At 41.5% G+C, this 20772-nt stretch overlaps 2 protein-coding genes across 4 annotated transcripts in view; both read right to left on the bottom strand.

Moving 5' to 3' along the window:
* The window catches only part of insc (INSC spindle orientation adaptor protein), a 49151-nt gene extending 38257 nt beyond the window's left edge, over nucleotides 1-10894 (bottom strand). The window contains exon 1 of one of the 2 annotated variants that reach the window (XM_079162199.1): nucleotides 10738-10894. The gene's annotated coding sequence lies outside the window, so the exon portion shown is untranslated. Of the gene's footprint in view, nucleotides 1-6920; nucleotides 6972-10737 lie in introns of those variants that run through there. The other variant, XM_079162200.1, reaches the window with a different exon arrangement.
* Nucleotides 10895-16508: 5614 nt separating this feature from the next.
* Nucleotides 16509-20484, bottom strand: LOC306698331 (calcitonin gene-related peptide 1). 2 transcript variants are annotated; one of them, XM_079162588.1, is made up of 4 exons: nucleotides 20394-20484; nucleotides 19224-19358; nucleotides 17284-17468; nucleotides 16509-16952 (listed from the first exon to the last, which is right to left on the bottom strand). In XM_079162588.1, the coding sequence occupies exons 1-3, from the start codon at nucleotides 20477-20479 to the stop codon at nucleotides 17309-17311; spliced, it is 381 nt and encodes a 126-aa protein (XP_079018714.1). In that variant the 5' UTR covers nucleotides 20480-20484; the 3' UTR covers nucleotides 16509-16952; nucleotides 17284-17308. The 2 variants fall into 2 exon arrangements, with proteins under 2 accessions (XP_079018714.1, XP_079018713.1); XM_079162587.1 differs by lacking the exons at nucleotides 16509-16952; nucleotides 17284-17468 and adding an exon at nucleotides 18173-18441.
* Between the last annotated feature and the right edge of the window lie 288 nt (nucleotides 20485-20772).

The following is a 20772-nucleotide window of genomic DNA, read 5'->3' as shown; positions in this document are numbered from 1 at the left end:
AAATAAAGTTGGTTTTGGTTTTCTCTAGCATGCCAAAGTTGCTCTGTTGTCTCTGTGCACCAGTTTGGGAGATGAAAACTTTCAAGTCCTTTCCTAACACACTCCTGACAGGACTGAATGAGAAGATTCCCTTGTAAGGCCAAAAACTGTGCAATCTATTTGAGTCCGGGAGCATTCTTTCCTTTGGTATAATAATATGGAAGTTTAATGCTCCAAACACATGGGGTTTCTAGGCAACCTGCGCTTATGGATCAAGATGAGATCAGACGGGGTCAAGTTGCACACACACAGTAACTGTAACCCCAAACGAAATCAGCCACCCTGCTGAATGTCACACGAATAAAAGTGGATAGATCATTAAAACTGATAGCTGTTAGACTTCAGCCCTTTCTTCCTCAGACACTAAGAAGCCAGAGACTTATTTCCTCCCAAAAAGATGAATTTCAACTGCATAAATAACTATATCGCTTCACCACAAGTCTGGTAAAGTGAACACATTGTCGTCTTGGTTCTTTATGGTCAGCTATAAAAGTACCCATAATTCTTATTTTCAAGAAATGTTAATGATAGCAGCACCATACCTCCTGAGAGCTCAAGCAGCCCCACCGTCACGCCAAGAGAAATATCCAAATGCATTTCAAGCTTCCCAGTTCCATCGACAGTTGGCCGAATAAATAGTGTTGGTGAAATAAGCCATGGATGAGTCAAAATCCAGAGCTCACAAAAGGTATTTGGAGCTCAGTAGCATTCGGGAGCAGCTCCAACTGGAACTGGATCCTGGCTCGGTGTGGTTCAGTGAAGGGGATCGTGTGGGTACCTGACACCGGTGCAGTGACGGCCTTGAAAACATCAGGAGCTGCTTAATAATGAATGAGCGAGGCCCCCAGAGAGGCACACAAATACACCACATGGCTAATAGGGAGTCACACGGACATAATTTGAGACAGGCTTACAGCATGGTCAGGTAAAAGTAAGGTGTATGACCATAATCAGTCTGAGCAACTTGACACATGTTGCTAACAAACCACTGTGTCGCCACCCTGCAGCACTCCACACTTTACGCACAGTGATGCTCGAGTGTGTTTAGTGCTAGTTTACACTCACGGGGCGTGACAGAAGAAAAAGTCTAAGGGATCAGATAGTTATAAGTCAGTATGGTGTTCAAAATAACAGGATTGATGGGTGTTGTCATGTATGACTTCACCTCTACCACACCCACCTCAGAGACAGAATATGATTGGCTGAGAAGCAGTCCTCGTGGCAAAGAAGAAGGGAAAAACCCAATCAGAGCCGAGCCATGCAGCTGCGAGCAACAAAAGTAGAAACCACTTTTCTCCTACGAAACATCCACTGAGTCACCTCGGAGCCGAGAAAATAAAAACAAATACTGAGGTTTAAGAACAGGAGACAAGAGTGCATCCAAAAAAACAACAACTTGTGGTTTGACTGACTGGGCCTTTGTCAAAAGAATAGATCAATGCTGAACCCCAAACCAAAACACAACACAAATGGAACCACAGTGTCATGAGATACTACGTGGCCGGTGTCCCTGAAATTTTCATTATAGATTTGAGCAAGACAAGGGGAATTTTCAAACCTGGTAACACACTGAGGTAATGCTTAGTTTCCCCCTGGAGGAACACATACCTAAACATCATTAGAAAAACGTTATTTGTGCATTGAAAAACACACCAGGTCTGCACTCTTTTTAGTGTGTTTCATGCACGAGTATCCTGGTTATGATCAAGTTATATGTTGCACATGGTTTTGAGACACCTGGATATTCTAGCTGGAGTATTGTGGCACATAAACACCTTCTTCTCTAATAAAGGAATAAAGGCACAGCTGCAACACATCCATTGGCCCAGTCCAGGGAGGATAAAATGCCTGTCACACAGCCCAATAACCGAGTCTGCACCTTATATTTTATGTCCAATGGCAATGCAGAAAGTAGTGTGCCCTACATGTAGCAAAGTAAACGGTAAAGGTGTGGAAGTCGGGGAGGTGGATAGGCATGCGGTGGAGTCTACCTAAAGCAAGGTAGAGTAAGTCAACGTTGACTTGGTTTCACTCAAGACACCAACAGTGCTCTCCTGGGTGAAAGTCCTGTTTCTTTACTTTTTTTCTTCATACTACGTCGGTTGCACTGGCCATCTAATAATGACGCAGGTGGGTTTTCATTGGAGTTAGTCGAACACCTAGAGTGTCTCATACAGACGCTAAAGGGTGCCCCGGTGCATCGGTATCAGACGTTGAGGGACATTGACCAAGCTTTGGTATTTGAAGTGTTGGGAGTGAGAGTGGGACCTGCAGTTATTGACTGCATTTATTTATTAACCATAAACGACTTCCCCTAACCTGAGCCAAGTGTTTTGGTTGCCAAACTCGAGGCATTCCTGAACCGTACATTATTTGCACCATCTTTCCCTAACTGTAACCATACTTAAGTTGCCAAAAACAGATCTTGCAGAAAGTATGAATTTGAAAAACATTGACACTACCAGCCAGTAGAACGGATGAAGCCATCTGGATGAGTGGAAAAACATCTTCAACTCAACAGAACATTTCTACCTGCTACCAACAAGAACTCCCAGTTGCTTTAATGGAAGTGCCCAGTATGAGTTCTCAATAAAACAGCAAGAATGAAAAAGTCCATGAAAACAAGCACTTAACACTTTAATAAGTCTATCAAAAATGTACCTGAACTGTCTTTGTTCTCCGTTCTTTGTTTTCTCAGGTCCTTTTTATTTTAGCTAAACTAATCGAACACCTCTGATACATCTTGGGATTTAACAACATTGAAGTACTGCATCTTCAGCAATCTTAAATCCATCGAATATTGTGGCCAAAGTTTTAAAGTCAGTGATAAATTCTTGAGAAATCAGCTTCTAGGTTGGACTCCAGGCATGTGGCCAAAGCAATCCTTTGAAGCAGATTCCCGACAGCGGCAGGAGCTCTGAACCCTCAGCATCATTGACTGATTTTCTCCTGTCAATCACGTGGAGAATGACGTCACTGGCATTTAATGTATGTCACGCAGCTCCTTCAGTTAGATGGAGTGCCTTGGAAATGGCATTGGTCCAGTTATGGCCCAACTTTACATGTCCGAGAGACCACTACAAAACACAGGAGTGCGATCTATTCGGCACAATTTATAGCCCGTAGTCTATCCATCTCCGCCCACAGGCACCTGCGATGTAAATTCATGACCTCATAACCAACTGCCGGATCATAAATATACCTTGAATAGATGCGTGGTTTAGACGCCACATTTGGGCTCGTGAGTGACCTGATATTAGGGGCCACACACAAAATGTCTGAGAAAAAGAGAGCAGAGAGGGAGGAGAGGAGGACGTAATAGCAACAATTCCGCGCAAGTCAACTCTACAGCTGTTTGACATTAGGAGGTGGGAGTAAATTAGGTGGGCTGGGCCCGTGTGTGTGTGTGCGTTTAGGGTAGAAGGGAAGAGTAAGAATCAGGGGTGGAGGATAGATCCACTGCCCAGATCTAAGACGAGAAACACAGGCACCACTTCAGGGCAGGGTGGAATTTTTTCAAGGCGTTTTCCCCCCGACTGTTATTCCACCGCTGAACTAAAGGCACATGCAGGGAAAATGTGGCACACATGGGGTCAATGTGATAAGTAAATATCGGCTGCAAAAATTGCACGGTATGCAGGAAAAAGCTCCATATGTGCCCACACGTGGCACTTCAAAAAAGACATTTCAGGGCTATTTTTTTCCGTTTGGGCTCGAAAAGTAAACACGTGTGAGAGTTTTCTGGGTAATTAGATCTGGAAAACAGTCTGCCATGTCTCATTTCAGATATACAGAGTATTCTCTGAGATAAAAACCCCAAAAGTGTAATTTCAAGAGATGTGTATCGTTTAAAAACACCTACTCTGTCAAAATGATTGCCGTAATTGAACCATGGTCTTGCAAACCATTTCCATTTTATTGAGTTTCATTTATTTGCATGAGTTGAATTAAACAATAGACAGAAAAATAACAAATGAAGGTAATATGCAGCTGGAGGAAAAACCTAAAAGGGGTCTATTTATAATGTCAAAGATGTAAGATTTATGTAAGATGTAAGTCTTTATTCACGTTCTGAAACGTGAGGATTGTTGCTTTCCTATGATTGTAAATGAAATACCTTTTGGGTTTTGGACTGTTGGTCGGACAAAAGAAGCAATGTTAGTTCATATCTAGACAGATTAATCGAGAAAACTATTGGCAAATTCCTTGATAATGAAAATGATCATTAGTTGCAGCCCTGTTTATGACATAATGATTTATAAAACACAGGTTAAGGTTCAGTCGGAAAACGTCATTTAATCCAATGCAGAAAAAGTTCCATGAGTTTGATCCCATATAGCTGAGATTTAGAGGTTAGAGATCATAATGACATTTAAACATATTCTGCTTAAATTAATTGTAGTTTGATTTCACATTTTCAAACATCTCTTCTGAGTTGCCATCGCTGTTGTATGAAGCAGTAAGAGCCATAAGACAGACAGTCGTAGTGAGGGTGGTTGGGGGTTACCCAAACAGAAAACGACACCACTAGAGAGAACGAGTCGTAACTCCTCAAGACTCCCAAAGGCGCTCTCAAGACTTCTTCAAAAGGAGGAGGGAGCGGGGACCTTTCTATCTTCTGTGAATCACACAGCAAACAAAAGCGCAGAAGTACCGAAGCCTCCATTTCCTCTCATGATCTCCCCAATGAACCCTAACAAGGGCCACGGAGCAAATACAGTAGATGTCAATCACAGGAAAGACAGATAAACAGACTGAAGCTTAGAAAGCCTTGACCTCCCTCCAATTAGCAGATGGATCAGGGAAGAAAAGACGAGAGCAAAGAAAAAGAGGTCAACGCAAGCGACGCTCTAATTCAACCAGTCTGATATTGATTTATCTCCCAGCCTTGGGCCCCAGAGTAGCTGCCATATTGGGCCCACCTACGCAAAAATGTATACATGCACTCTCCTAATTGAGTCCCCACTTTGAAGAGAGAGCCTCCACTGAGTCATAAACGCTATCGCAGTGATGCGTCGACAGGCGCCGTCAACCACAATAAAGCGGCGTCAAACACGTACACGTGACACATGTGCAGCGACCATGCTTTGTGATGTAACAAACATTGAAGTAGTGCTTTCTCATTCTCATTCTATTGTAAATGTTATTATTATTAGATTTCATTACTTGAACGAATTAATGTTTAAATCAACAGCAGGAGGCTTTGCCGAAACAAAGTTTTTTTATACAACTTCCTTTGATCGCAGTTGTTTTGAAGTCATAAAAACTGCTTTTTTGATTAATATCAGAGACAGGCAGTTGGCTCCATGCGGAGGAAGATGTTTTCTCTGCTCCACCGAGGTCAAAGGTCAGCAACTCAAAAGTACCAGCCAGGCGACAACCCCCGGGTCTGAAAAGTGAGGTCAATGTGGAAGCGCCTTAAACTTGCAATCTCTCTTATGTCAATCAGGGAGCAGCTCCTCTATTTGCAAAAAGAAGAAGGTTTTATAGAAGTCTATGAGAAAATGACTCTACTTCTCACTTGATTTATTACGTCAGTAAACATTGTAAACATGAGTTTATGGTCACAATCGGTTGTTTCAAGTCTTCTTCAATACAGCATGATGTTCATTTAGTAAATTATGATCCATTTAGAGTCAAATAGACCATAAAGCAGGGAATGCTTTATGGGGTGGCTACCTTGTGATTGACAGGTCGCTAACACAGGGTTGTCCGGTCTGAGAGTTGTCTGTGTTTTCGTCTTGGAACTTCAACCTTTTCACAATGTGTTTTCAGTTTGTGAAAAGTTATTGTAACCTTTTTGGTACACTATATATGCTATTCATTGTTCGGTTGCACTTAGCTCCACTCTGTAGTGTCACGTCTGGATACCAAAAAAAAAGATGGCAAAGGTCAAAATGCTAAACTTGAAGCTTCAAAGTCGGAGTCCCCAACACAATGGATGATATTTTCGGATATTTGGTCACAAACCAAAATATTGGACCAATTAAATCTGATGTCAGAGGGTCTCCAAAGTTATTACAATTCATTTTGGAGCTCTGAAGTGTTAAGTTGAGCTTTGTGTGCTGGTACCACAACAGCATCTTAAAATATAACCACAAATTAGTCAATGGCTGAAAACTGTATTCACTACATAGAAATCATGCTACGAGACTGGGAGTCTGGGATCCCTTTGTAACAAAAGGTAGTATAGAGATGACTTGTGAGAGAGACAGGATCTCACACACTGGCTGTAAAGAGTCCCCACTGCCATATATTAGTTTTTAATCAAATGGGGCATCTTCTTATGCATATTACCTCAAATTCATAAATTTAAAAAATCATTGCAATGGAAAGTTTTTATCAAAGGAGCACAGATGCCATGCGAGGAAAATTGGGCTTCAGTGTCATGCTCAAGGACACTTCAACACGTGGACAGAAGAATGGAAATAAAACCACCATCCCACTCTAGCTCCTGAACCACAGCCTCCCTGTCCTCTATGAAAACAAAAGTGGAAACACACTGTAGGTTTAGAGCTGTCAGACCGAAGCAAATGTCCTCAAAACTGTGGCAAAGTGCCTTGCCAAACGTTTATGCTGCCAACTGAATACCCCTGTGTATGATGGTATTTGGTATGTTATCGCTTGAACAATAGTACAGCTATATTTGAAATACAGGCAGAAAAGAAGTGTAACGCAGTCGTTTTCACTGAAGAAAATGCAATTAGCAGGCATCTGGATCGAAACCGTCAGAGGACAGGCTGAGCTGTGTGAGGAATAGCATGTGGGGAACACCAGACCAGTGGGAGGAGAGACAAAATGACACGGACCTGACTCCAACAAGGCACACAGACACAAAAAGGACAGACGGAAAAATAGCACTACACAAATAAAGAAACTACCTCATCCAGAAGAAAAGAATGGAGAATGGCAGACGCATGGCAGGTTCCAGCTCTAAGTGTGGGATCCAAGCCTTGAACGTGAATCAACTTGTTAACTGTTATTACAAGAGCAACGATACAGGATGGGTGTGACTTGTGTCTTTCATGAGTAAAAGAAGTCTTCTTCAGCATGAAGCCAGTTTAGTATGAGCATGCTAGTTTGGACACAATGCGTTGGCACTGTCTCCTCCGAAACCACACTTGTGTGTAGCCGAGTACAGCTTTGTGTTTCCAACTTTAGCTGTGGTCTCAGAGTTCAGTCACACCCTGAGCGAGGCGCTCTCTTAATGTCTCAGACAATGACTGTGGGGGTGGGACTGAGGAGAGATGAGAATTTGACTGCGTAAACCTTGAGATTCTCCGCCCATGGAGAGAAAACCTAATTAAAACAGTGTGACGGCACAGCGGCGGCCACACCTGCATGTGTGGTTCACATTGACCACGCTACGCCCTCCTCAGCTGTTCACCAGGCAACCGTGCCTCAGGATGTATCCACAACCAGTCCTGTAATATTAGATAGAAGTGATGAACAGATGTCGACGGGAAGCTTTTGTCGTAGCTTCTCGTATGCTGATTCTAAAAGAGCCATTCAAACCAGTCCGAAGCATCTTTTTTCTGTACAGCTGATGCTATAATTTTCTGCTTGGAGTGATAAAAGCAGCAATCACGTTGCCTCGCAAAGGTTATTTTTGTACCAAAATGTCTCTAGTTGCATTGTAAAACGTGTGTGATGTAATCAGTTACCAAATGCTAGGCTCGTTACTGTGTCCAAGACAAATATTAAGAACAGACCACTGTTAGCTTCAGCTAACTCTTTATGTATTTTTTTTGTGTTTTTGGCAGCCTGAAAGTACTCAGAGGATCATTCACAACATTCAGTCTTCCTCAAAATAATGCCTCATTGAGACCTCTATGAGTTCTTAGGAATGTTCCAGTGGATAATGAGCAGGTGCAGGGCAATACTGCAGACTTTGATTGAGAATAAAATCCGCAACTAGCTTTATGATATGCCTGCAAGCCCCCTCAGAAGAAATGACACTAGAATGACGAGCGTGGTTCAGTGGCTCTATGAGGCTGTACTTAGGCACAGTGGAAGTAAATGCTAACGCCCGCATGCTAGCATGCTCGCAGTGACAATGCCAACATGCTACTACCAATATCAATATGCAGGGGAAAAAGTTGGAGGATCACAAAGTCTGTAGGATTCATCCTCTGGAGATCATGAATGTCTGTACAGAATTTGATAGCATTTAATAGTTGCTGAAAGTCGGTCTGTCTAATAACAGCGAACAAAACAGGAACAGGAAGAAGTTCATATGTAAAACTCACCAATCAAATGCTGTGTGTGTTTGCCATGTAATTACATAGTGACAACATGACTTACATGGCTCCAGAAAACAGAAAGACTTCTGGTCCTGGTAACATATTTGCTGTTCAGTTGCATGTTTTTCCACTCATGTCAGTTAAAGTCAGTGAGGGTTCACTGCCTGAAGGGCAGTTGATGAACTTTGAGATTTGGCAAAAGAAGCAAAGAAAAGAAGAGAAATACACAGAGAGAGAGAGTACATATGGAAAAACATAATGACACACCTATGCTGTAATCTCTAATTGTCTCTGTCTCAAACTCACTCATTTCTCCACCACCACATCACACACACACACACACAGACGCCTGTAGTAAAGACATGTGGTAGCTGTGTCCTCATCATCACCGTCAGCCTCACTGTAATCTTTGTTGTTTCCCACAGTTTCAGCTTCCAGCACTCCCACACAATCCTGATCGGCCAACTCCAAACAGTTATAGCCACACTATGGTGTTCCGCGCCAGCATGACTCAGAACAAAAACACAAAATATTTTTCCGATGGAGAACACTGTGCAGTATCCTAAAGGGACCATTCGTATTTATCATGATAGCATCAATTGGCAAGTGCACGTTCCCACATAAGGGATGCTAATAGCAACACAATGTTTCTCAGATTAAAAATGTAAATATTAAGCTGACATCAAAGAAATGTTTTGGTAAACCACGGATACAATAAATGTGGATGTTTTCGCATTCAGTCAGAGCAGTAACATATAACGACAAGTGACACGCAGAGTAAATGTTTCAGCAACCATTATTGAAAGTTACGCGGTATAATAACGAGTTTAACAAGCGAGAAAGTCCAATTAAGGTGGGTGTGAGTGGTTATGGAAAGGGACAGCTCAAACACACACAGGACTTTCACCCAGGAGACCGCTGTCGTGTCCCATGTGAAACCAAAAGTAAAGATTGACGTCACGCTTGGGACATAATGTTACGTAAGCAGGTTTGGTATACGGTTGTTCGTTTTAGTTTTTTTTTACCCTTCTTACATTGTTACAGTGTTCATGTGACATTGTTAGATCATGGTTTATGTTAAAATTATAATTTTTTTTCTAAATAGTTTTCTTGCCTAAACCTTCCCATTAACCACGTGACATTGTATGTTTCTGAAAGCGTGATACAAGACTGATATATATTTTTGAAACTTTTTTTTTACATATCAGACAGAACTATCTACACAAACTGGCACTGCGTTTTTGGAGGCTAACTGACTCAGCAAAAAGTTGGTACAGTCCTTGAATTGTAAAGGCCTTACATAACTTAAAGTTATAATACTCTAGTATTTTTATGTTAACAATAGAAATAATTACTGTGTGTAATGTACTAAAAGGTGGCTCCTCTGTTCCAAACATCTTTTCAGAGAATTTTAGCATCTTTCAGCACATTGTTTTGGTTCTAGCGCCCTCAATTTATGCTGTTTTGGTTCACTGTCACCGCTCTCATTACAAAAAAAGTCTAGTAAACCAGCTGTACCTGTCTAGCACTAAACAGCAAACAAACAAAGTTAGCGACTAGCTGGTGAATATAGCTGAGCATTTAGCAGCTAAAAGGACAGCAGTTGGTGGAGACCGAAAACAGCTTAAAGTGAGTGAATATTAGACTTATATTCATCAGGTGGCTGGAAACCAGACTCCAATTGAATGCTAGTGTTGCTATGCTCAATAGAGCAACTTTAGTTTACCTTGAGCTGTTTTTGGATTACATACCCTCCACAATTAATACTTTATTATTTGTTTACCCTGTAATTAACTAAAACTTAACCCCAAAACCTGATCATTTTTGACAGTTATTTTAGTGCATTACCTTTCTAATTGCAATACTGTGTCATTAGTGTAGGGTTTACTTGAATTGCTTAAGACTTGGCATTTATCGATGGACTTTTTTTTGGTATGGATTACATTTTAAAAAATCAAAAACTTCTTAAATTCAACCAAGATCAGTGTCCAGAGTGGTTCATACTTCCCTTAAGATTAGTGAGAATCTGGGTGTACAGATGATCAATACCGCTGCCCTTTTAGATCAGAAGCTTTTAAGTTAAAATGCTCCTGACATCTTAAGAAAACCTTCAAGGTTTCCATGATGCATTAAATCAGACTTGGAAGTTGGTCAAAAACACTTTTATGAGGAAAAAAAGGCTTTGACATCTGTTAATTGCCCCCCATTTAAATGCGGGGCATTTGAAAACGATGCAGGCACCTTGCACAATAACCACTGCATCGCCAATAGGAAAGTACTCTGTCAACCAAGTGGACAACTGCATTGCTGCTGAAGACGTTTCTACATGCTGCACAAGTTATCTGACAAACTGTATTAACTAAGTGTTCCAAAAGTTCATGAAAAGGCTCAAAGTTCAGCATCATTCCAACATTCCCAGAAGTTGAGATTGGACTGAAGCGATTGTCAAACTTACCCGGTCAGCGACTGAAAGGTTAAGTGTTCCCAGGAGGGCTCATAGTAGCAGCTCGAGGTTCTTGTCTTCTTCACTGCAAACCCGTCTGTCTCTGTCCTCTCTTTCACTCGCTCTAACTTTGTCTCGCTCTGTTTCTCGTCTTTGGAGCCCAGCTGGGCCAACCACCACCAAAGCCCGCTGGAGTGGGACTGCTCAGAGTCTGAACGTGGCTGGCCTTAAAGAGAAAAAGCCCACATCCCACTGTCAGTCAAGCAGCAGAGCACATTTTCAGCTGGGACGCCTTCCAAACAGACATGAAACTATTCTATTTCGGTCTGCCATTTAAGCGGCGGTGCTGCTCAGAGGAGGGGGAGAAAGATTCTGTGGTGGGGCATGTAATTGCAGAGTGACCAGTTATGGCGAGATGTAATTGCAGACCTCATCAGATGGAGAGAAACTGCCAACAAGACAAGGTAAAGGACTTTTAAATAAGACTGGAAAAAAAAGCAACTCAGACCACATAAATAAATGAGGAGCTGGGTTCCAGATGTGGCAGCAAAAGGGAGGGAGGGGAGATGAAGAACGAAGAGAGGGAGGGACAGAAATAAGGGGGAGATGAAGGAACTGCAATGGCAGCAGAGTGAAATCCCATTTCTGACACGGTGAAAAAGTGTTTACCTTCCCAGCAACAGTTGCACAAGATGGAAAGGGGAATTGGGGAAGGTGAGAGGATGTCGGGCCGGCCTGATGTTGTTTCTGGACCTTTACCATGAGAGCTCCGGGGTGTCTGGTTTCACGTCGGCCTTAGAAATGACTACCTTATGGAAAAATTGGGAGCTTTAAAAATGAGAAAGGAAAATGAAAATATAAACGGCGGTCGGCTGGTTCCCATTATGAGCGAGACTCAGCTGGTCTGTGTTGCTGCAGTTAATATCGCTTTGTATTCTCGAGTGAATAATTATCACGTGACCATGTGAAGGGGGCGGCTCCGCACACACTCCCAAGTGCACATAAGAGCATGTTACACTATGTAGAGTCAATAAATATTAGCTTTAGCTTAAAACTGAATGTAAACAGCTAATTTCCTCCCTAATTTTACCTCATTTCCTTGCAAATGTAGCAGGGTAGTGCATTGAAGCACATTTAGAGGCACATTGCTCTGTGTAAAGGTGATTCTCAACGAGACCCCATTCTTTACTAAACTAGTTCTACATTTTGGTATAATAAGCATATTCGCTTTGCTGCCAAAGTGAGAAGATTGATGCCACTCTTAAGTTTGTACGCTAAATAGGAAGCTAGAGCCAGAAGATCATTAGCTTAGCTTAGCATAAAAACTGGAAGCAGAGGGAAACGGCTAGCCTGGCTTTGACAAAAGGTAAACAAAATTGGCCACCATGTCCTCCAGCTCTTAACTAATTAGTATATCTTACTAATCCAAAAGGTGGATTTTGTAAAATTTTGGACCCTGCTTCCAGTTTTCATGCTAAGCTAAGGTAACTTGCCTTCTGGCCCTAGCAGCATATCCAATATACAAATATGAAAAAATTATCAATGTTCTCGTTTAACTCTTGGCAAGACAGTGAAGAACATCCAAGTAATGTTCCAGAAGTAAAAAAAAAAAAAACTAATTAAAAATGTCATTGACATTTAAGATAATGTAAATAACAAAAAAAACAAACCTTGGAATTGACCTCTTCTTAACGTTATGTTGTGTGCTTTACTCAATATATTTAGATAAGGACCGTCATTTTAATATAGAAATATCACTGTTTGTTCTACATTCCTCTAATCAGCTGCCATTAATGAACACCATTTCCCATAAGCCCGAGACAATCGCGGGTTAAATGTCAAGGTTGGAGAGTAAACGAGTCGAGAGGCTGTAGAAAGCTGAGAAAAGTCATTTTAGAGGAGAGCTTTGGTGAATTCTGTGGGTATGGACGAAACTTAAGTAATGATGACGTAGGTATCACAGGTGCTCACAAAGTAATTGTTTTTGTTTGTTTAAACACCGTATATACGGCTCTGGTGGCGGTAGCTACCTGTCAATCCCCAGGTAGCACCTCCCTAAAGCATACCCAGCTTTATGATCTGTTTGACTCTAAATGGACCATCATTTACTAAATGAACATCATGCTGTATTGAAGAAGACTTGAAACTAGATTGAGACCATAAACTCATGTTTACTGAAGGAATAAATCAAGTGAGACGTAGAGTAATTTTCTCATAGACTTCGATACAATCTGACTTCTTTTTGCAACCAGAGGAGTCGCCCCCTGGTGGCCATTAGAGAGAATGCAAGTTTAAGATACTTCAGTGTTGGCTTTACTTTTCAGAATCGAATTCGGTTTTGAAAAGGCATTAAAATGCACGTACGGCCGGCCAGGCTACGTCAACAAACCACAGAGAAACTCAGATTATAACACACACACAGAGGGAGAGGGACTTTATTCTCTGCTCAAGTCACTTTATCTTTACATTGCATAAAGTGAATAATAAATCCTTTATAATGTACCTTTTAAAGAAACACTCAATGAGAGATTGCATTGATTTAAAGAAGCTAGTGGGGTGCTGGCCAGTCTGGATATGACATCATGACTCAAGCTCTCTATTTCCCAAAATGTGAAAGTCATCCTTTAGAACATTAAAAAGAAGCATTTACCAAAGCCTCAGGTTTTGAAATCCATTTGTGGTGTAGGTTTCTGGGAACTGGACGAGCGACACGTCTTCTATTTGGAGATGGGGGGGCTTGTTTCTTGGTTTCTCTTATACGAACCATCTAATTTTCAACTGGAAGGGCCCCATTCAAAGCAGCTGTGTGCCATTAGGACTGCTATCCTCATTGGCATAGTGGGATTGTTAGATTATTGCTGAGAAAGAAGCTTAAAACCAAACCGACCCACAAATCAGTCCTCAACCTCCCGTTCCCTCAATTATCAGAAGTGAGGGAGGGGGTTTTATTTTTTCCCTCCTCAGTCATGCAGGAAAAGTTTCCACGTGGATTCTAGCAAGACTCCAGACAGACGGACAGATAGTAAGACAGAGAGAGATGAGTGGAAAGACTGTGAAAACAACTGGCAGATGAAGGTTTTAAAGCTCCCATAGCATAAGGTCTCATCTTTTTCATACATTTCTTCTCATCTGTGAATCAATAAGTCATCCAGTTGAACACTTGGCTTTATAAGCAATCATTTGATGATGATCTGAACAAAATGAGATGTTTTACAAAAACCTTGGTTCTTTGAGCACACTGTGACAAAATGCCATCTATGTGCTCCGGTGCACACTCGGCATTCATCCGTGCAACCAAATGGGATCGACTGCATCCTGTTTTTCAATTTCACCCTTATTGAATGAGCTCATTATGCCCTCAAACTTACATCCCGTGTTTATCATCCAAAAAAAACGACCTTTATTTATCCTTGCTGTTAAGTACTTTTTAAGCTCTCTGTGAGAGATTTCTTTCTGGAAGCACTGCACCTTAAATACAGACGGGTAATGCTGTTGGCGGCGACCAAAAACTGTAATTATGCCTTTGTATTATAAATATTATAAAAATGCATCTGTACTGCTACAACAACCTTTGAGTATAGGTTACAAGAAAACCACGAACAAAAGAAAAGAAGGGTCATTAGTCAAAAATAATATCAACATTGTTTGTGCAATTAACATGATTTATGTGAAATTCATTTTCTAAATACCCCAAGTTTCATGTTCATGTTATTTTTCACTAATTACCTTCTTTTCATTGTTTTTTTTGTGGTTTTCTTTCTGAAGTAATACATTTCCCTCTGGAATCCACCGAAGAGCTGCCCAGTTCAACCAGTGTGATGGCTGGTTTGAGCAGATGATATTAAAAATGAATCAGCCCCTCGAAGGGCACCTCAGTGCTACTTTTAAAAGAAAAGAGAAAAAAATGACTTTTTCCCCATACATGGATTTCTGCATTTTTTTTGTTATTACAAGGTATTATGTGTTTCAGCAGCAGCATAAACGTTTTTAGTTTACTTTATTTGTCAACATTTTAAATATTAAAAATACAAGACATTGTCAGCGGTAACACGACAAAATTCAGGACTAATTTCCATCCTGCATGGTTCCCGTTGTTTCATCAGTTCATCCTCTCCACAACTCGATGGAGCGGGAAATATGTGACCTCATCCTAACACAACAATCCACTTACAGATAAACACTGAAAGAACAATAAATAATATATGATGTATATGTATATTGTGTCCTTTTGCAAAACAAAAACAGATTTCAGTGTATTTAAATGACCATGTCCTTATCTATCAGCCTCGTTACCTTAACGGCTTGTGGGTTCTGCACCTCCTTAATTACAAGAGGCAGTTTATTCCACATAACAGAAACCTTATCCTTCATGGTTTTACATCTCTAAAGGTTCAGCTAGCTCTGGTATTGTGATTATGGAGTTCTTAAAGTAAGTCTCAAGGTAACTATAGGGCTCTGCCATTTTTAATTCAGTCAGATCTGGGGCGCTCTATCCTCAACTGGAAGCCAACGGAGCTGAAGAAACACCATTTTTGTAAGTGTGGGACTTCTCATTAATCAACTCACCCATCAAAACCACATGTCCTTGTTATGACGCACTGGTTGACCACTTCTGTTTGAGATACACCTACATGATGAGAGTTCAACAGGTCCCTGTCTTACACCTCATCGCTGGCCAGACAGCCCTAAAGAATGATGTCATTTAAACATAGAAACCTTATTGAATGAAATGTCTTTGTCACTTTCACTTTCTTAGCTGTTCTGTGAGACTCTGCAGAGCTCCACTGAAGCTTGACTTGAGATAATTATGTTGCCCCCTGTTGGAGTGCTGCTGTAAAATCAAGAGAACCCCAAAATGTTCAGTTAAAAGATCTGTCAGCTGGTCGAAGTGCAGCTTGTGAATGTTGATTTATCTGCACTGATGCCGAAAGGACAATCTCTCGCAGAATATTTTTTGCTTCGGATGAATTCTTATCTTAAGTGTCCGTATGCACCGATACTGATCATAAATTGTGGTGTTGCACCGGAGCTAAAGAAGAACAAGTCTGACTGCAGGTTTGGCTGCCTTTTATTAAGCAATGACCCATGCAGTTTATTTTATTGTATCATCATGTATCTCAATATATCCATGCCGCTGTGGTGTCAGTCAGAAAATACTCCCAATAAAACTGGTGTGTTTACACCTGCAGACTGTTGCTGCATACAAAGTGACCCAAACTGTGCAGAATATGAGTGTGGATTTGTTTCTTAGGATATTTTGCCAAATTACAGGTGTGTGCTACAATGTGTTTGTTACTGTGAAATATTGTCATATTTCTTTATGTATTTACTTGAGGTTCATAAATGCCATATCAGTTATAATTTATGGACATTGTTCATCAATATTCCAGCAATTGATGTACAAATATAAGCTGATCATCCTTCAACCTCTTTCTACTCCTAAATGCTTGAAAACCTTTGAAGAACAACACAAGTACCCCAAACCCGAGTGTATCTAAAATACATTTTAATCTTGCTGAAATTCGATTTTCACAATATTGTTTACAATATTAATCTGTCTTCGTTCTCTTCCATCCTCGCTCGGCTCTTCATTATCGTCTCGAAACAGAACTGTACAATCATGTTCATGTAAATTGTTCTACATCAAGGCACAAGACAACAGCCGTTGTGTGTGTGGGTGTGTGTGTGTGTGTGTGTGTGGGGGGGGGGGGGGGGGGGGGGGGTGGGGGGGGCTTGGGTAGGCTGATCTTTAATGACGTCCCTCTGGCACACACAAAAGAAAAAACAGGATACCCTGGGCAGGGGAAGTATGGCGGATGTAGGAGTATGGATCTCAAATGGGGAGGGCGTCGCGTAGAAGAAATGTGCTCTAACGATGTGAAAGGTGGAGAAGAAATAAGGTGATAACAACTGCAGCTTTCATTTTATTTTACAATGATACTCATGTATAAAAAAGAGGAACCATTAGGATGTTTTTTTTTTCTTCAGGAGTTCATTTGTTCATGTACATAAACTAAAGTGCTTTTTTTCTCTTTTTTTCTCTTATTTGCTAAAAGCAAAAGGTTTCACTAACAGGATGGAAATGGGGACGAGAAGTCCTTTTTTTCCCATAAGAAGGTGAGGGAGTGGATAAAGGGCCAGTTCAGTGTTTATTTTCTGCTTGATTTTGTTTTTGTTGATTTTTGTTCTCAGGTTTTTTCTGGTGTTTTCTTGTCGGGTTTCAACCTCTGAAAGAAAGAAGAAAAGAGAAATTAAATGTAAATGTAAAGCTTTTCAAAGGACAAAACTGACTGCTGTTCATTAATAGTCCATTTACTAATCATTCCATGTTGAGTCCAACATTATTTAAATCCATTTGTGATTAAATACATGAATTGTCAAAAGTCAATTTATGTGTTATTGCCTAAATTTGAATAATTCTGCTTTCATTTATTTTTACTAAAATACTTTTGTTGCAACTTTTTGTCACTTTTTAAATTAGCAGATGATGCTCTTCATGCAACAAAAAATATTAAAGAAGAAAATGTGGAGATGAGAAGAAGAAAAAACTTTATTCACCATGTCCCTGGAGGTTTTGGAGTGCTCACATCTGGATGCTTCTCCTCCGCCTGCCGAAGGCCTTGGCACCGACGTTGGTGGGGACGAAGTTGCTGTTGCCCATTCCCCCCGACCGGCTCAGGAAGTCCGCCAGGCGGTGAGTCACGCAGGTTGCCGTGTTGCAGGCTCGCTTCTGTGCTGTAACGCTGCTTCAGGAGAGCAAACAAGGGGTTAACGCCAAGATCTGGTGTGACATCCATCCTTAGGATACTGACACACAGATGCTACACACACACACACAGTATTTCTGCCCACAGTTAATTTTTTTAAATCAACGTTAACTTCACAGCACAGAGAAAAAAACAGGACGTACAGGTTAAAAATATGCAAGTTTTAATCGCATATTTTCTTGAGTTCGACATTTTTCTTACCTTCGGACTCGACGAGAGCTTCAGAGATAATTTCAAGGATGCTATAAAATCCTATTTACGTCCATATTTGCAAACATGTTCATGAAGTACCCACTGACTAGCCTTAAGAATGAAAATGAGCTAAGGCTTCCTGGTAGAAAAATACGTTTATTGAACAAGAAACATGGTGTCGCATGAGTGGATCATTTATTAATGGTTTCGATTAAGTGATCTCTCCCAACTGTTAAGTTTCAGGGGCTTTGAAATGCCATCAAGTCACTCCACGCACAGTACACAGAGATGGATGTCTGAACTGGCTCCTGAATTACATAAACCAAGTCTGATTGTCTGAAAATTATTTGGGACAAATCATTCTCTGCCAAAAAAAAAAAAAAAAAAGAATGCAGGGAGGAGATAACAACTAAAAAGTTTGGTTGCCGTTAAAGGTCCTATTCTTCTCATGTCAGTCAAGCAGGTAAAATCAACATGCACTTGCCAATCCGAAAAAAACAATAAGGAAGAAACTGGGGATGAGGAGAGGAAGAGGAAGAGATGCAGTAAAGGTAGAAGAGGAAGGGCTTAGATGCTGTCAAACGTCTCGCCGTAGCTTGCATAGCTGTCGCTCTCAGGCGCACTGCGCTTCTTGCCGGGCGTTCCGGCTCCCACGTTCGTGCGGGGGAACGTCTGCAACTTGTGCAGCTCCTGAGACAGTTTGCCCAGTACACAGGTGCTGAGGTTGGCGCACCGCTTGGTTAGGGGCCTGTCCATGCTGTCGAGGGAGGGGAGGGGGGGGGACACATAAGAACACATGCAGAGAGAAACAGGCTCATAGGCATGGCAAAAAGAACATGCGGGCAATACTTTCTTCATCATGTCTTTCTTTTCCCTTCCAATAGCGCACACGTGCATTTCTATCTCATGCCATAAAAAAAGTACAAATAAAAGACATCCACCTCCCTATAGCATCATGCTCCCCCCCACCCCCATCCCCTTCCACACCATTCAAAGAACCTCTCTTCCATCCCCTCATGCGCCAAACCTCCACCCCCACCCCGAGTCAATCCCCTCTTATCACATCTTTTACACCCACAGAACAAACAGAAACCAGTCGCTTCCCACTGTCATGCAACTCCACTTAATTGACATCATGCACACTTATCCGTTCCGTTAGGCATACACTGTTCACATGCCCGGCGGGCAGGCTGGAAATAGTCGTCCGATCAAACAAAGTCAAATCAAACTCATCCATGCGGGAGCAGGGTCATGACAGAGAATAGGGATTTTCTTTTTATGTTTTTCTGAGAAATAGTTTTTTTTCCCTTCTGGTCAGCTAGGAAGTACATACCTCTACGCCTGATTGAACCCAAGTGGGGCGGTAAAAAGACGCATCTTCAGTGGTGTTAAAGTGAAACCAGAATATATGACACACAAAGTCCAGAGCTGTCCATTTTACCTTTCACATTTCACTGTTTAACTCTCCATCCTGTCAAATGTTTTTATTTTTTTAAAGGATTAAATTACAGATGAGTCACGTGTTTGTCGTCTGCGTACCTGTTTCCCTCAGTTGCCTGCTGCTCCAGCTCCTCTGCCGTCATCTGCACAAACTCCTTGACGATGGCGTTGAGTAACCTTCGCGCCTCGTAGTCCGTGAGCGTGACTCGGTCCGACATGGACTGTAAAACCGGTCTGTGGCGAAAAAGGGGATGAGCGGGGTTGGGAGGGGGAGGAAAGGCATTGAGATTGGCATTAAATCCTGCGCTGGAATTATCACCTGCAGTTAAAAGGAGCGATTGGGGGGTGGGGTGTTAGGGCGGGGCAGGGTGGTGGTGGAGTGGCTGGATGGATAGGAAGGGTCAGGGGGGGGGGTTGGCTGGGACGTCACCAACTCTGAGAGGGATGACGTCTGAGTTGGAGAGGCCCCGGCCAACGCGGGGAAACAATCTGCGGAAAGTGCCCCATCTGAGAGAGGGGCTGATGTGCAACCGGCTTTAGATTTATTACAAAATCGATGGCTTCATGGGAACAATGTGGGGAGTGGCTTGAGTGGGGTTTCATGTATATATATAGATTTATATACATTTATCTCAAACCTGAAGTGGATCACACCTTTTTCCCTGTCTTGTTTCACTTTTTGGGTTCTTTTTTAATTCCATTATTCCCTTTTTATTAAACCTAGAGCGATTGCATCCAATTTCACAAACTTCATATATGGATTAGGAAATTCTTTTTAGGAAATACATTCTTTTTTCTTATAGAAGTATGTGGTTAAAGACATTTTTTACATATTTTAAACCTAATAACTCTCAACTGGAGGCTATATTTAATCCTGCTAATGCAAAGTCCCAAAATGTACCATTATAAATGATTAAAAGGAACCAGAATAAGCATATTTAAAGTTAGTGTGCATGCACATTATTACACACTATCTGTGTGTTCTGCTGTACACTTGATCTTTGAATGAGTTTGCACCTCTTTGCATCAATCTATCCCAGTTCTTCATATTTTCAATCACTTCTGAAAATGTTGTGTCTTAAAATATATTAAAAGACAAACTATAAAATATATTCAACTTTTTTTTTGTTAAGATTTCGACCCTTCTCTCCTTTGAATTAAAAAATGTGGAATCTTACGTCCATTCTACTTTTCCTTACATATTTCAAGGTGCTGTCAAAATGCATGTCAGCTGGGAGTTTGAAAAATGTTGAGTAAAAATTGTCTCACCTGGCAGGGGCGGCTTGTGAGCAGTACATCTGGCAAATGACCAGGGCGTAGGCAACGAGGAAAGCAGAGATCTTCAACATCACCATGGTCCCCTACACCGCAAGAAAGACAACCTCCATCAGCTCCTTGTGCACAAGCCTGCTGCCAGTCACACTCACACCGCTGGAAATAAGTTTGCAGGTCACCTAAAAATCTAGAAAATACACCTGCAGATCCTCTTGTGCTGTTGGGAAGAAGTTGCAACAAGAAAAAGGGCTTCCTGTCACTTCCCAGAGAGGTGAGCTCAGCTCTGCCCACATCTCAGCTTGCCACTATTTTAGCCGTGGTCTCCTGCTGCACATCCTCGCTTTTACTTCCAAACAACACCCTTTCAAAATCT

The sequence above is a fragment of the Pholis gunnellus genome (assembly GCF_910591455.1).
Source record: "Pholis gunnellus genome assembly, chromosome: 7".
In the NCBI taxonomy this organism is placed as follows: domain Eukaryota; kingdom Metazoa; phylum Chordata; class Actinopteri; order Perciformes; family Pholidae; genus Pholis; species Pholis gunnellus.
The sequence above is the reverse complement of the archived record's forward strand: the minus strand, read 5'-3'. Positions and strand labels throughout refer to the sequence as shown.

Excerpts from the sequence above, each read along its gene's own strand:
- LOC306698331 (XM_079162587.1), bottom strand. The coding sequence starts at position 20,479 with ATGGTGATGTTGAAGATCTCTGCTTTCCTCGTTGCCTACGCCCTGGTC. Across the intron at positions 19,359-20,393 it reads TCACAAGCCGCCCCTGCCAG|ACCGGTTTTACAGTCCATGT; the intron begins GTGAGACAATTT and ends TTTTCGCCACAG. Across the intron at positions 18,442-19,223 it reads CAGGCAACTGAGGGAAACAG|CATGGACAGGCCCCTAACCA; the intron begins GTACGCAGACGA and ends CTCCCTCGACAG.